The sequence below is a fragment of the Opisthorchis viverrini genome, assembly GCF_000715545.1.
Source record: "Opisthorchis viverrini unplaced genomic scaffold opera_v5_226, whole genome shotgun sequence".
Classification (NCBI taxonomy): domain Eukaryota; kingdom Metazoa; phylum Platyhelminthes; class Trematoda; order Opisthorchiida; family Opisthorchiidae; genus Opisthorchis; species Opisthorchis viverrini.
The window spans coordinates 415,079-429,164 of record NW_008751881.1 but is presented as its reverse complement, the minus strand read 5'-3'; the positions used below and the strand labels follow the sequence as shown (position 1 = coordinate 429,164).

General features: G+C 44.0%; 2 protein-coding genes across 2 annotated transcripts in view; one reads left to right on the top strand and one right to left on the bottom strand.

Annotated features, from left to right (window-relative positions):
* The window catches only part of T265_14606 (hypothetical protein), a gene marked incomplete at both ends in the record, with an annotated part of 95,689 nt that overhangs the window by 37,305 nt on the left and 44,298 nt on the right, over window positions 1-14,086 (top strand). Inside the window, 5 exons of the mRNA XM_009174390.1 lie at window positions 726-974; window positions 2,627-2,875; window positions 5,517-5,766; window positions 5,873-6,759; window positions 11,490-11,678. Of these exons, the coding sequence (XP_009172654.1) occupies window positions 726-974; window positions 2,627-2,875; window positions 5,517-5,766; window positions 5,873-6,759; window positions 11,490-11,678 (1,824 nt within the window). The remainder of the gene's footprint in view (window positions 1-725; window positions 975-2,626; window positions 2,876-5,516; window positions 5,767-5,872; window positions 6,760-11,489; window positions 11,679-14,086) is intronic.
* The window catches only part of T265_08545 (hypothetical protein), a gene marked incomplete at both ends in the record, with an annotated part of 13,122 nt that continues 4,993 nt past the window's right edge, over window positions 5,958-14,086 (bottom strand). Inside the window, one exon of the mRNA XM_009174382.1 lies at window positions 5,958-6,208. Coding sequence (XP_009172646.1) covers window positions 5,958-6,208 — 251 coding nt within the window. The remainder of the gene's footprint in view (window positions 6,209-14,086) is intronic.

Sequence of the window (14,086 nt, the reverse complement as noted above, 5' to 3'; positions counted from 1 at the left end):
TTGATGATGTTGATGATGGTGGTTTCATATTACATCAAATAGGAGCTTCGGAAGGTAATTTCCCCCCAATATGTTGTGTTAAATCAACGCTGTTCTGGTAAGGTGACGTGTGAAGTCCCACCTTTATTTCGCAGGCAATAAATTTTTGCTGTTGGTATATTTTCCAGACCTGATTGTCTTTTTTATACAGAGCGCCGGGTCCTTGTTGGGGTTAACGTCTTAAAAATGTGGGGACTCTCTGAAATGATTGGAGTGGACAGATGAACTTCATTGAGCGGGCGTAACGTGTTCCGGATTGTGCACTACGGCTTGTATGTTGGCTATGATGACACCTATTTCTAATGGGAATCTTCAGGCCACTTCCCTTTATCCTGTCCTTGAACACGTGAGCCAGCGTCGGCCTCAGTATGAAGTCTATTGCAACACCGTCGATTCATCTATATACTGAACCAGCTAGAATAAGCTATCTGATTATTTCATTCGGAATCGGTTCCTGAATGTTACAACTGATCATGTGAGCCTCAGTTTAACAGTGAATCAATACTCGACGTATTTTGTTTTGTTACTAGAAACACCTTGCTTTTCGGCGTATTCAGTGTGGTCCAGCCTTTCAAGCATTAATCGTTTTTCAGTGATCCTTGTTCGTAGGCTTTGTTGGGTTACAAAACCAAGCTCATTCGTTTGCATCATCTCCTTACATTTTTCGTTTTCATTGCCTCTACCAGCCAAAAACCCTCCCGGTCGAAGTAGAACCCAATTACGACAATGCCACTGACCGTGCTGAAGTTTTGGATCGTTTTGTACGTTCACTAGACGTCGCAGAAACCCGCAACCCGAATTTCAACCTTCGATTGCGATTTCGGGACAAAAAGATGCTTCAAGAACTAGGTTTGGACGATGGTGAATCGCTGGAATTTGATTTAGATATCTACAAGGCCGAGGATCAAGATATACCGGATTTGATACACAATCTGGTAGGTTCTTGCCGTTTCAATGCTCCTGTGGTGGTTGATTTGCGGTGTCCGAACATTACGTGATCAAGTACTGTTCAATTAGGCAGAACTGTTGCCCATTTATTTCATTTCTGTTCCAAAAGCTAATGCCATGCACGCTGCACGACTTGAACTGGTGGGTTTGAGTGTACATTATTCGCCATCAAATGTTTTCGGGTCACTCCACCATTAGTATGCGCCCGGAGTTGGTCGGTATGTCTTTACAGGGTGGGAAATGGCTTCTTGAAATCTTATCGAGTCAGACGACATACATGGTCATTTGATGATCTTGGTTGACCATAGAACGTGAGATCAACACAGTTTACTGTCCTGCCGATTTACTGTTCTTTTCAATGTTGGATCATGTCGGTGCAGGACATTAGGTCACTACTGTGTCCACCTGTGTCAATCCTGAAAGTTTTGATACCTAATCCGACACTTACGCGAAAAACTGCAAGTAGTCTGATAGTGTCAGGTGAAAGACGTGCAAAATTAATCTAACGTGGGATCCATCTATGCGATGTGCTGACGTAAACCTTCCTCTCATATTGTTATGACACAGCGGCAACAAACCATACCATGATTAGTTTAAGCGCACATTGACCTGACTTGCAACGATTGCTTGAGGTTGCAGTTAAAAAGTTCACACTGGCACAGTGAGGTGTAAGTAAATCTTCTGTAAGGGGACATGGAATATACGTAATCGTAAATCGGTTGAAGTCTTTTCAAATAAAGCCACCATGCGAATACAGGTAGTCGAGCAACCTCTGTGCATTTTTAGTCACTGTTGCAGATGTTACACCCAGCAAATCTTTTATTATATTTCAGTATTATGCATACAGCTAAACGGATCGTGTGCTCGGGATGGCTCATTGATTGAGGCCCGAACTTACTGACTGGATGGTCCATGGTTCGAACCCAACCTCTGCATCTCGACTACTGTCTAGGCTAAGGCATGGTGGCAGTATCTCAGCCCTCGCGTTTCCTTCTAGCGGCATGGCAGCTAAGCACCGAAAGAATGTTATAGTTGAACGGTTATACAGGCAATAAATTGTTGCTGTTGGTATATTTTCCAGACCTGATTGTCTTTTTTATACAGAGCGCCGGGTCCTTGTTGGGGTTAACGTCTTAAAAATGTGGGGACTCTCTGAAATGATTGGAGTGGACAGATGAACTTCATTGAGCGGGCGTAACGTGTTCCGGATTGTGCACTACGGCTTGTATGTTGGCTATGATGACACCTATTTCTAATGGGAATCTTCAGGCCACTTCCCTTTATCCTGTCCTTGAACACGTGAGCCAGCGTCGGCCTCAGTATGAAGTCTATTGCAACACCGTCGATTCATCTATATACTGAACCAGCTAGAATAAGCTATCTGATTATTTCATTCGGAATCGGTTCCTGAATGTTACAACTGATCATGTGAGCCTCAGTTTAACAGTGAATCAATACTCGACGTATTTTGTTTTGTTACTAGAAACACCTTGCTTTTCGGCGTATTCAGTGTGGTCCAGCCTTTCAAGCATTAATCGTTTTTCAGTGATCCTTGTTCGTAGGCTTTGTTGGGTTACAAAACCAAGCTCATTCGTTTGCATCATCTCCTTACATTTTTCGTTTTCATTGCCTCTACCAGCCAAAAACCCTCCCGGTCGAAGTAGAACCCAATTACGACAATGCCACTGACCGTGCTGAAGTTTTGGATCGTTTTGTACGTTCACTAGACGTCGCAGAAACCCGCAACCCGAATTTCAACCTTCGATTGCGATTTCGGGACAAAAAGATGCTTCAAGAACTAGGTTTGGACGATGGTGAATCGCTGGAATTTGATTTAGATATCTACAAGGCCGAGGATCAAGATATACCGGATTTGATACACAATCTGGTAGGTTCTTGCCGTTTCAATGCTCCTGTGGTGGTTGATTTGCGGTGTCCGAACATTACGTGATCAAGTACTGTTCAATTAGGCAGAACTGTTGCCCATTTATTTCATTTCTGTTCCAAAAGCTAATGCCATGCACGCTGCACGACTTGAACTGGTGGGTTTGAGTGTACATTATTCGCCATCAAATGTTTTCGGGTCACTCCACCATTAGTATGCGCCCGGAGTTGGTCGGTATGTCTTTACAGGGTGGGAAATGGCTTCTTGAAATCTTATCGAGTCAGACGACATACATGGTCATTTGATGATCTTGGTTGACCATAGAACGTGAGATCAACACAGTTTACTGTCCTGCCGATTTACTGTTCTTTTCAATGTTGGATCATGTCGGTGCAGGACATTAGGTCACTACTGTGTCCACCTGTGTCAATCCTGAAAGTTTTGATACCTAATCCGACACTTACGCGAAAAACTGCAAGTAGTCTGATAGTGTCAGGTGAAAGACGTGCAAAATTAATCTAACGTGGGATCCATCTATGCGATGTGCTGACGTAAACCTTCCTCTCATATTGTTATGACACAGCGGCAACAAACCATACCATGATTAGTTTAAGCGCACATTGACCTGACTTGCAACGATTGCTTGAGGTTGCAGTTCAAAAGTTCACACTGGCACAGTGAGGTGTAAGTAAATCTTCGGTAAGGGGACATGGAATATACGTAATCGTAAATCGGTTGAAGTCTTTTCAAATAAAGCCACCATGCGAATACAGGTAGTCGAGCAACCTCTGTGCATTTTTAGTCACTGTTGCAGATGTTACACCCAGCAAATCTTTTATTATATTTCAGTATTATGCATACAGCTAAACGGATCGTGTGCTCGGGATGGCTCATTGATTGAGGCCCGAACTTACTGACTGGATGGTCCATGGTTCGAACCCAACCTCTGCATCTCGACTACTGTCTAGGCTAAGGCATGGTGGCAGTATCTCAGCCCTCGCGTTTCCTTCTAGCGGCATGGCAGCTAAGCACCGAAAGAATGTTATAGTTGAACGGTTATAATATTAATCAGATCTTACTGTCAAATCTGTGAACAATATCCGTTCCTCACAGGTCAGTTTTCAAACACCCACACAGTGTGACTGTTTATATCTCCTTGTTTGCGTGAACACATTCTAAGTTAGCCACGTCAGCCATTTAAGCAAAGTAAACTTCCCGCAATAGTTGACCTGCGGTTCAAGCAGATACTTGATTGTTTATGCTGTGTGTTTATCTAAAAGCTGTTACCACCCCCACAGCAGCCATTGATGGGGCTGGTAAAAAACAAGTGAGTGGGCGCTGTGGAAGGTGTTCGAACCGCGGATATGACAGCCATTTAGTCCGTTCATTGAGACCAGAGGGGTATTACTGTAACCGAAAATTTAGGGACAATTTTTGCACTAAGTTTGACTATTTTTTAGATAGGGGGCACTATACTGCGTTATTGTTGAGCTCGCCTCGCTCGTAGCATACAAATGACATTGAAGTTCGCTGATGCTACTGGAGGACTTGGTGGTTGTTGTGCTCTGGGTGTGGGGTTTATCCGATTTTTCAATTGAAGCAGTTTGAATTCCCACGTCTTACCCTCAGATCAAAGCCATTCAGCCATGGCACCATCTCGACACAACGCTGCCATACTACCATTGAGCTATTCTGTTTGAAAAATCAGTCCTTTAGCCACGTGAATATCCAATAAATTTGTACAGTTGTCAAGTGTGATTTAGTGGGTTTTAATATATCCAAAGTTCCTACTTGTGTAATTGCGAACACTGCGATTGACTGGAGAGATCCATATTACTTAGACCGGAATTTTTCCGAGTGCGGGCTAAATCCCTGCAATCCTTGTAATTTGTTTGAGGTTTTTTTCGCAAGCATCAGTCAAACCCACTTAATCTGTGAAATCAAATTTCTGCAAATTTTTAGTCGAGTGCTGAACCCATTAAACCATTGTTTGGTCAGGGCTGACTGAAATTACAATAAGTTGCGACTTTATATTGGTCCAAAACTGGATACGTTGAATGTCCTTCTACTTTGACTTTCTCTTGTTTTGGAGAATAAACGGACTCTTTGAGTGTTCAGATTTACTCACCTCATACAGCTTCTAGAGAGTCTTTTACAGGTGGCGTTCCCAGTATCGCCAAATGGCTGTTGGGACAACCCCTCTAATATTCACACAACAGTCTCCAAAGCAGCTAACAGAGATGCTGCGGTTGATAGTGGCCGTTCCCCATTTCAGCGCAGCATTATTCTACCTGTAACTCACGGGGCCCAATGTTAGTGGCTAAAATCCTTTCCATATTCTATAAGAGAAGCCTTTGATGACCGTTAATTCCGTATACCTTCGTAGTAATACCACTGGTTCATGGCTTCGAGCACCCTGGTAGATTCTTTTCTCTGCTGCCTGGGGATACGTGAGACATCTGACCTCGTCTGTTTCAAACTTCGAGCCAATCAGAGCACCAACCAAGTGGCTGACTCTAGTTCGACTAACAATCCATCGCTTTTTATAAATCACCCGTCACGACTATATGACTTTTGCTTCAGTCTTGTGTGATCTAGAAAAATGAAAACAGTGCTATTTTTCCTGTCCTCATGAACTTTTCAGAGATTGGGTTACGAAGACAAATTATGGCGCGTTTTTGAGAACCCGAAGCAACCGGATAAAAAAATTGTCTCCAGCCACTTGGACAAACTGTTCAACAGCATTCGTCTTCAAATGCAGTTTCTTGTCAAAGTCCTTCTTGGGAAGCGTTGGAAAGCAATCTTAGACTCACTGGTGGATGAACCCCGGGTTTCTCGAAAGAAAGATGGCCAATCAACCCTGGATGAGGACGATGATAGTGATACGGATGGAAGTAAGTCAAGTGCAATACAGCCCGAGATCACCTATCTTTTGCCTGAGTTGGACCATTGTCATTTTTCTATCATTTGTGTACCTTCATCTTTTTTAACTTTACACAGGAGAAACAAGCAGCTTCACTATCATTGGGAAGTATAAGGGCAAATGGAGCCGAGCGAAGAGGCTGTTGGATCGAGAGATTCAGGCCTACAGGAACGCCACAGCTGGGCACCCGGTAACCAGCAATCCAGCAAACGTTGGTCCGAAAGTTGCACCGGTACCGACGAGTACATCTAATATGCCCACCAGTTTACAGCCGGATGCTGTTGTCTCTGGTGGGACTCTCACACCAAATGTGCATCCACCTGTGCATCCGAGTACAACCCCAGTTCCCACTAGCAATGTGCAAACTTCTGTTCCCGAGGCCGTCGAACCAAGTCCTGTGCAATCGAATGTGGCTACGATTGGAAAGTTTAGTATTTCAACGCCACCATCAGCTTCCGGAGCACCACCCGCAGTTTCTCAAAGCACCATCCAACCTCAAACTGTACAGTTGCCTTCTGAAACGATACAAACTCCTCCCCTCGCAGAGCACATAGGCCTACAACCTTATCCTTCGAACGAAGCCAACCTCTATCAAAATACTGCACAGGGGTCAGTGTCTACCGCCGTACAGAACCCGAACCCTGAGAGTGGTTTAATACCGGTGCGACTCCATCCGGACCAGAATGTTACACAACTCCCTGTAATGCAAACACCACTGTCGGCGAACCCAATCAGTGGGCATCCCACTTCAGGTAACCAGATTCCTCCAATGACTGCTCCACAACCACAGACTTCACATTTGCCCAACCTTCTTCCCACATCCACAAAAACAGATTCGGAGTCCGTCGCAGCGGTAGATTTAGATAGCGTGACACGCTCTGCTTTGTTACTACAACAGGTACTTCAGGGAATCTCCGTGCCACCACTGAAGCCCTTTTCTGAAGGTTCGGCTGCGCAAACAGGGGTGAGTCAATGTCACACATTTTTGTTACAAGTCGATTTATTTGACATGTTTCATAGGATGTTAGTGCTCCATTGTGATCCACTGGGGGCTAGATGGTCCAAGTGGATAGAGCGCAAATTTACTGACCATAAGGTCCGTGTTTCGAACCCAACCGCTGCCTCTCGACTTCCCCTGTCTAGGCTTGGGCAACATGGCACTATCCCAGCCCTCGTGCAACCTCCGGGTGGGATGGCAGTTAGGCACCGAAAGGGTGCTACAGCTGAATGATTGCTATCCACTGGGTTATCTGCTTGATAGGTTCCCCGTCTCCCATTTTATTTCTAGTGATTGTGACCCATCTGTTGTGGTATCATTTTGTCTAACTTGGTACTGTGGGGCTTTCTTATGCATATATCGATGTCCGTGTCTGATGTCAGCTAAGAACGTTGTGAAGTAGAATCAATCCAGCTGGTTCTAACCGGGTTCTGTCCTCAGGGGAACCTCTGCGTATAATTCAACTTCGAACTGTGCATCTGATCTAGTAACTTCCGTTTGTTTCTCGACCACTTGCACAAGATTCCTCGTCATTTGTATTTGTTGCTTTTCCATCGTTGACCGTCGAATAACTTGCGTTTTTATCTGTGTACTGTCTATTTCCCCATTGTGGTATGCTCACGAAAACGTGACTGCTATTCCGACTACCGTCCCAGTGTAGCTTTCAGTGGTACGAAAGTATTTTTCTAAAGCAGTGGTTCTGCCTCAAGGTTAGGTGCACCAGAGAGGTCCTGATACGTCTACCATAAACACGCAAAGTGATTTTCCTAAATTTAGATGGCAACCACTTACAGAGTCTGGATGTGATCATACAATTCATTACGTGTTCAGACTTGACTGCAGCTGGTTTCAGCACATTATGCAGAATATGCATGGTGGTTGCGGTAGTTGATCTCTAGATGTAACAAGTTTACACTTTTCCATTGTTGTTGAACGACAAAATTCCGGCGATGACCTTATGTGAATTTCAGTCTTTTGCCAGAAATAGTGCTCGATACGATGCTAAGACGTGGTGGTGGGATGCGGGTATGCAACTCCTCGATTTTCCTGCCAGAACTGAAAGTCCTTTGGGACAACCTCGAATTGACACTCATTTCATCGCGACATAATAGTGATAAAGCTGAGACGTTTCAATGTAGGAAGGGCAATGTGGTAACCGTGCTTGTCAACCATGTTCATATTCATATTCAGCGAAAAACGGCTGTTGGTCCTCCTAGGCTGGCGAACAAAAAATATGATTCCATTAGCTTTTTTATCCTGCTGTGAGCCCTTATAAACCTATGAACGTTTTCAAATAAGATATTATTCCTGCAAAGCAGAAAACTACCCGGTTACTTCACCGCACTATGCACTATAGGTAAAGTTGTAGAGACAAGCTGACACGAACGGTTCATCATACCGTACCTCATTAAAATGGTAGTGGCTAAGTATCCTGCTGAAGTGCTTTTTTTANATGTGCGATCCGAAAAAGACCTTTTTGGCTAGGCAAGTCAAGGTCGTACCTTAATCAGACGAACCAGCAAATCTTTGAACCTGTCATCGGTTAATAGTATTTTCTGGAACAAAAAAGCGAATTGATTTTTATTCGTTGCGGGGGTCAACTGTAGAAATTTCTTGGTAAAACTGGCGTTAAAAATGCGTGGATGTATCACTCGTCAGTGGTTCACTGCCCTAGTTGGAAAGGAATGTGAAGGCAACTCACCCCTTCATAGACACATGTACATTTCGTGGTCTTTGTCTGCAAATTTAAGAACAAATCAGGAGTTTGTGTGAAGAATGTAGTTTTCCTACTATTCGCTTTTTTAGTCTTTTTGCGAATAGCTTGGTTGGAAGGGTGTTCCACTCTCGTGAAAGCGTTTTAGGGTAGCCTGAACGTGGTCGGGCTGGATTAACACAACACGGAAAATTGTCTGTGAACTGACTGCGCGATATTCCCGATTTAGCAAAAAAATGTTCTCTCATCGCAACGGAACTCTATTGTAACTGTGATTGCAACTGTAATATGAGAATTCAACAAACCCTCATTCAGAAAGTACACCTTTGATTGATGGATAAAAAATCATTCCATATTTAATTGGGCATGTTGGTGGAAATTGAGGTTAAGGGGCATCTTATCAATGTGATAACCAATCAGAAACTTCTGGAGCGTTTTCTGACACCACATCTTTTGATACCGTCCTTGTGAAGTAGACCAGTTGTGCGGGGCTTGCCAACAGGAAACCTAGAATCTGCTGGAATTGTCTCGGACAAATCGTTGCACCGTTTCGAGTGTAGTCTTAACGACTTAGTACTGGTTTGTTGAGTCAAGCTTGAAAACTTTGACCCCTTACACTATTAGCTGAACGAAATCAGAGACTACTGGTTGGTTGCTTTGTTTTATAGTTTTCGGAAATCTCCGGGATATCTAAGTTCCCGAATAAAGCGTATCATGAGAAATGTTGCATTCGCCAGGGTCCAGCTGGAAGTCTCATCTATGGAGGCAAACTTCAAAATCGGCTTGAACCTACTCACTGTTTAAAAGTCCAATTTCAGTTTAAAAATCTCCGAAGAAAACGCACCAACGATGGGCGACAGCGTTCGCGGACTTAGGGCTAAACTAGTTGATACCTATTACTGGTTTCTGGCTACATCATTACATACTAGTAAACAATTGATCCACAAAGGGTTTGTTGTTTCATGCACCTGATGAGCGCCATGTGACCTTATGCAGAAAAAATGGAGCAAAACTCTCGAAAATGGAACCAACACACGTATTTTCTGAGCGGTGATTTTCCGTCAAAAACTAGTCTTCGGGAAAACAGCAAACCTTTTTATTGGATGCCCTTACTGGCAGATGAAATTAATAGGTCCACAGACATCCCAATTAAGGGAATTGCGGAAAACACATGAGGTCGATGTTCCACTTTGTCACGCTCTAACACCGAACCCTTAAACCTATCAAAACACCCCATCCTATGAAATCGCAATTTATAATTTTGCCTTTGCGGAACTTGCATATTGTTTATTTGTCTGTATGTCTCCCAACGGACTCCCGAAGAACTTATCCTCTTATGTGCTCAAACTATCCGTTGTGTTTGGGGACTCAGCCCTTAAACAGATTCTAGTTGTAGTCATTGGTAACCATTCAAGTCAGTTTTTGAAAGGTTGAATGACGTTTCTCAGCTAGAATTAATTTGGCTACATCTTATTAAAGTATTGTTGATGATCATGTACGCTAAAGAATGGTTTATAATGGTGAAAAAATGGACGTCTCATTTTTAGATGCACTGGCTTTTCAGGGGACGGTTTAGTGACTTGCTATAGAAAGCAGTTTACCGCAAGTCTACTTGGGTAGACTGTATGATCCGTTTCCCAGTTTCCCGCTCTCAGGCTCACCGAACGCCTTGTTTGTCGGCCAGGATAATTTTGACTAAAGGACATGATTAACGAACTGAGTTTTCAACTCAAACCCAAGTGACCAACACTTCATCCTTACTCATAAAAAGCGAAAGTCACATTGGCCGTATAGGAAGTGAATGTTGACATTGCTACTCAGATGTGTCATCTAACCAATAATGTAATCCGGAAGCTAGTATATCTACCGCAGCGTATTTAACCTGCGATTGAACTATAGCTCCTGTTTTGGCCCCTTCAGTTACTCTGTATGCTGCTGTTTGTCAACCCACATGCAGATTCGGCAACAAGTGATTTGTTCACCATTCTGTTACGTGATACGAACTCTGTTCGCGTAGCAAATAGTGAAGCGCTATCGATCAGATACCTTCGGAAATCACGTCACAAGGCCAGATAATTACTAGTTACCATTTGAGGGTTGTCCGACTTTAACCTAGAACGTGTTCTTGAACTGTTCAACCGTCACTGCTCGACTCTACAGCAATATCTTGGCTGTTGATAAGGCTATTCGCAATTCTTGCACCCTGCAATATCTTTCTGTTATTTTAACCAAGCAAATTTGTGTTTATGCTAATCTCGTTTGAAGATGGCGCCCATCCTGCTTCATCCGAGTTTCTGATATCATTCGCATCGTCAGTAGGATCGGACTGTGATCACAGTAATCCTTCCGAAAACCATATTTTTCGCTCGTCGCCTTGAGAACTCATCTCAAAGACCGTTTGTAATTTTTTTGCCACCCAAATTTGAGCAGTCTCCCAGCGGTAATGAGGACGTCACGATTAATTCAGGTGCAGCAGCCGCATTGAGCCCTTGTCAAGACTGCGTGATCTACGCGTACTAGCCGCACAGCTCGGACCACATCATGATCCTTCGACAACTTCGAGTTATTTTGGTTCTGTTGTCAACCATTGCCTGTGGAATACCTTGTGCATGTAGTGTTGGTAGTAGCGGATGATCGGTGCCTGGGAGCGACGGCGCAGAGTTCAAAACTGATACACCGAATAAACGATACCATTGATAATGCTTAGAATGGCTCTTATCTTGACAACAAAGAGTGGTACTTAGACGTTAAAGACGAAATTGACGACGAACCTTGTTTAGGGGTTAGACTGGTAGACACTGGAAAGCCGGTGAGTCTTTTGAAACCACGCTCGTTTTTTGCATGATTTCGACGATAGGTAGGTTTTGCAGTAAATGTGCACATCAAGTTGCTGTTTTTGCGTGTAATGGTCTACACTTCAGTCTTGCCACTCTGTGTCATACCCCGCTCTCTCTTTCTGCTAACCCGTTGTTATTCTTTTCAGCCCAACAGCCCTGCCTACAGTTCTTCGGTTGCTCAGCCCAGTCAGTTTCCCAACCAGTTGCAACAACAACAGTCGATGACGGCACCACAAACACAACAACCAGTGCTCACTGATGGGGCAACAGCCCCGGTGGCGATATCGCCAGCTACCGCCGGATCAGGTTCAATTCCCAGCCACTACATATCACCGGTAAGTTCGTGAGTTGAAAACTGGCCATTTTGGCCCTGCTATCCTGCCTTGCAACACATGAGTGCTAGCAAAACGACTGTTCCTTGAACAGTGATCCTATCTTGGTGCTGCTTATCTATGAGTGCTACTCATCGTGCCCATTTCTTGGAATATGTACCATGACTAAATTCGCGAGTTTTCTTGACAGGAACGAAGAGTATGGAATATTATCCCTTTATGGGTCTATGGAATAATTTTAAGCCCCGCGATATGCAAGTCAGTTCTTGTTACCGTCGTGTTTTCAACTCCTGCTCCACACTTTTCATCCTCCATCGATCTTACATAGACAAAAACAGAATCCTATATCTCTTTATTGATCCGGTGCACACCAAAAATTCGATGATAAGTGAATTTGGCATACTTTTGGTGGATATGAGTATTTAGTCCCCAGCTTTTTTTGACTGAATCGAAACTCTGAAATCCAACATTGATTAATTTAGGAGAACTTGATTTTAGATATCGTCGCCTTTCTTTGATTCACTCCTCGGGTGCGGTCTTTCCGCATTCAGCTGCATTCATGATCAGTAAGCAACTGGACAGGGATGACTGATGCCTCTTCTGCTTTTCTTGGTGCTATGCGTTTTCCTCCATAGGCTCTTGGGGATATCATTTTTCCATTTTTCACATTCTCATGTTCATTTTAGCAAACATCGTGTGTAGGACTGTATCCCTTTCTTGCACTGTCACAGCCCCACCATCACGATGTCTGCCTCGGCGACGATTCTTGTCGGGTCACACTGGAACTAAAGGCCGACTGGGTTAACTAAGCTATCGTTGAATTCATCCTCAGATGAATCCCCTAACTTGTGAGCATCCACAAACCCTTCCAGAGGACAGTGGCGTATTCGCATATAATAATACTGGGATATTCGTGTCTCAATCTCATCGGGCATTCTTTTTATCGTAGTGTTCTGCGTTCGTTTTTTAATTAATATGATCCAAGTTGGATTTCACCATCAATAGGTACGAATCGGACGCTATTCCCTCACGCATCATGAATCCATCCACAGGACTAATCACATTGAAGTGCGTTAACGCGAAGACCTAACAACCTAACGAAGAGAGTTTCTAAGTCACTTGGCTCACGCTGCAGCGTTTGTGATTGAACTCGGAACTTTCTGGTCATGACCAGCCGTAACGGACAAACCCAGCTGCGTTGCTTTTCGTTGACTTCTCGGGTGAGGATCCTAGAACGAACATGTGACAAGCGAGCGATTCGTCCAAGTAACAGTGCGAGTACCCAGACTACCGGTTTCAGCACTTAGCTCCCTTCCCGATCTCTTCAGCCTTATCGATTTCAATGATTGAGGCCTTCGACGTCTACACAGATTCGTTGTTTTCTTACCAAAATGACCCTCAGGAATTAGTGATTCTTTTTTGTGGAACTTTCAAAACCATTCAGTAAAGTATTCTGCAGACCTCTTTCATTTGGGATTCCTTTTTTCCGAATATCAAAGATGGAGATCTCCGTCCTGGATACGATATTTGGACCCAGTGTAAAAAAACAAGCTGCTCGTAGTTTATTCCAACCTATCTCTTGATATTTCGCGCGCTGATGCCGAAGGTGAAAAACAGAGCAATACGTGACCTCTTTGATCCTATTGTCATTTGTCGGAAAAACATACACCAACTTACCGTGAACATGTGATTGCGTCATCGTTGTTTACACTTGAACTGCTCTCACATACTGCACATTCTCGGCCCTGCGAATTACTTACTTGTGGGTGGTACCGAATGCTTCACTTCCTTCAGTGTCACAGGCTGCCGCAAGCTTCATGCTTTCCTTGAATGTTACAAATGGTCTACTAGGCTATTCCACAACAGCTTGCTCCCACTATATGCAGCTGGTTCCGTGAGATAAAGAGCTAATTTCCGCAACATGCATTCTTAGTAACCATTCCCTCAGTCACTGCGTTATTCCTCAGTTATTTTTCGAAAACTCTTCCGACTCATTGTTTGTATTTCATAGTCATCAATGCCTAATTTCTCTGCTTTCGTGACTCATCATCATCATTGTCAGCTGTAAGAATCGCGTACTGGTCGTACACTGGTTGTAGCTGCCACAGTTNGGGTAAGTAGCTGCGCATTGCACGCGCGAGCTGGTAAATTGGTGCATAAATCCCAGCACTGTAGTGGGTTGTCAAGCGGGGGTGGAAAAGGAGCTATGCGTTGAAGGCAATAGCTTTGATGCATGAGCGCCATTGAGGGCGCGACTGGGCCATGTCTGATAATGTCTCTAGCCATTGATTTACCCGTCTCGGGGTCCAAATCCAGGAAGACGGCAGTGACCAGCGCAGCTGAGTTTGCTGGTAATGGCTTTCGTACTTCGCTGCCAAGTCATTGTTTGACCGCCTCTGGCTCTCTTTCAC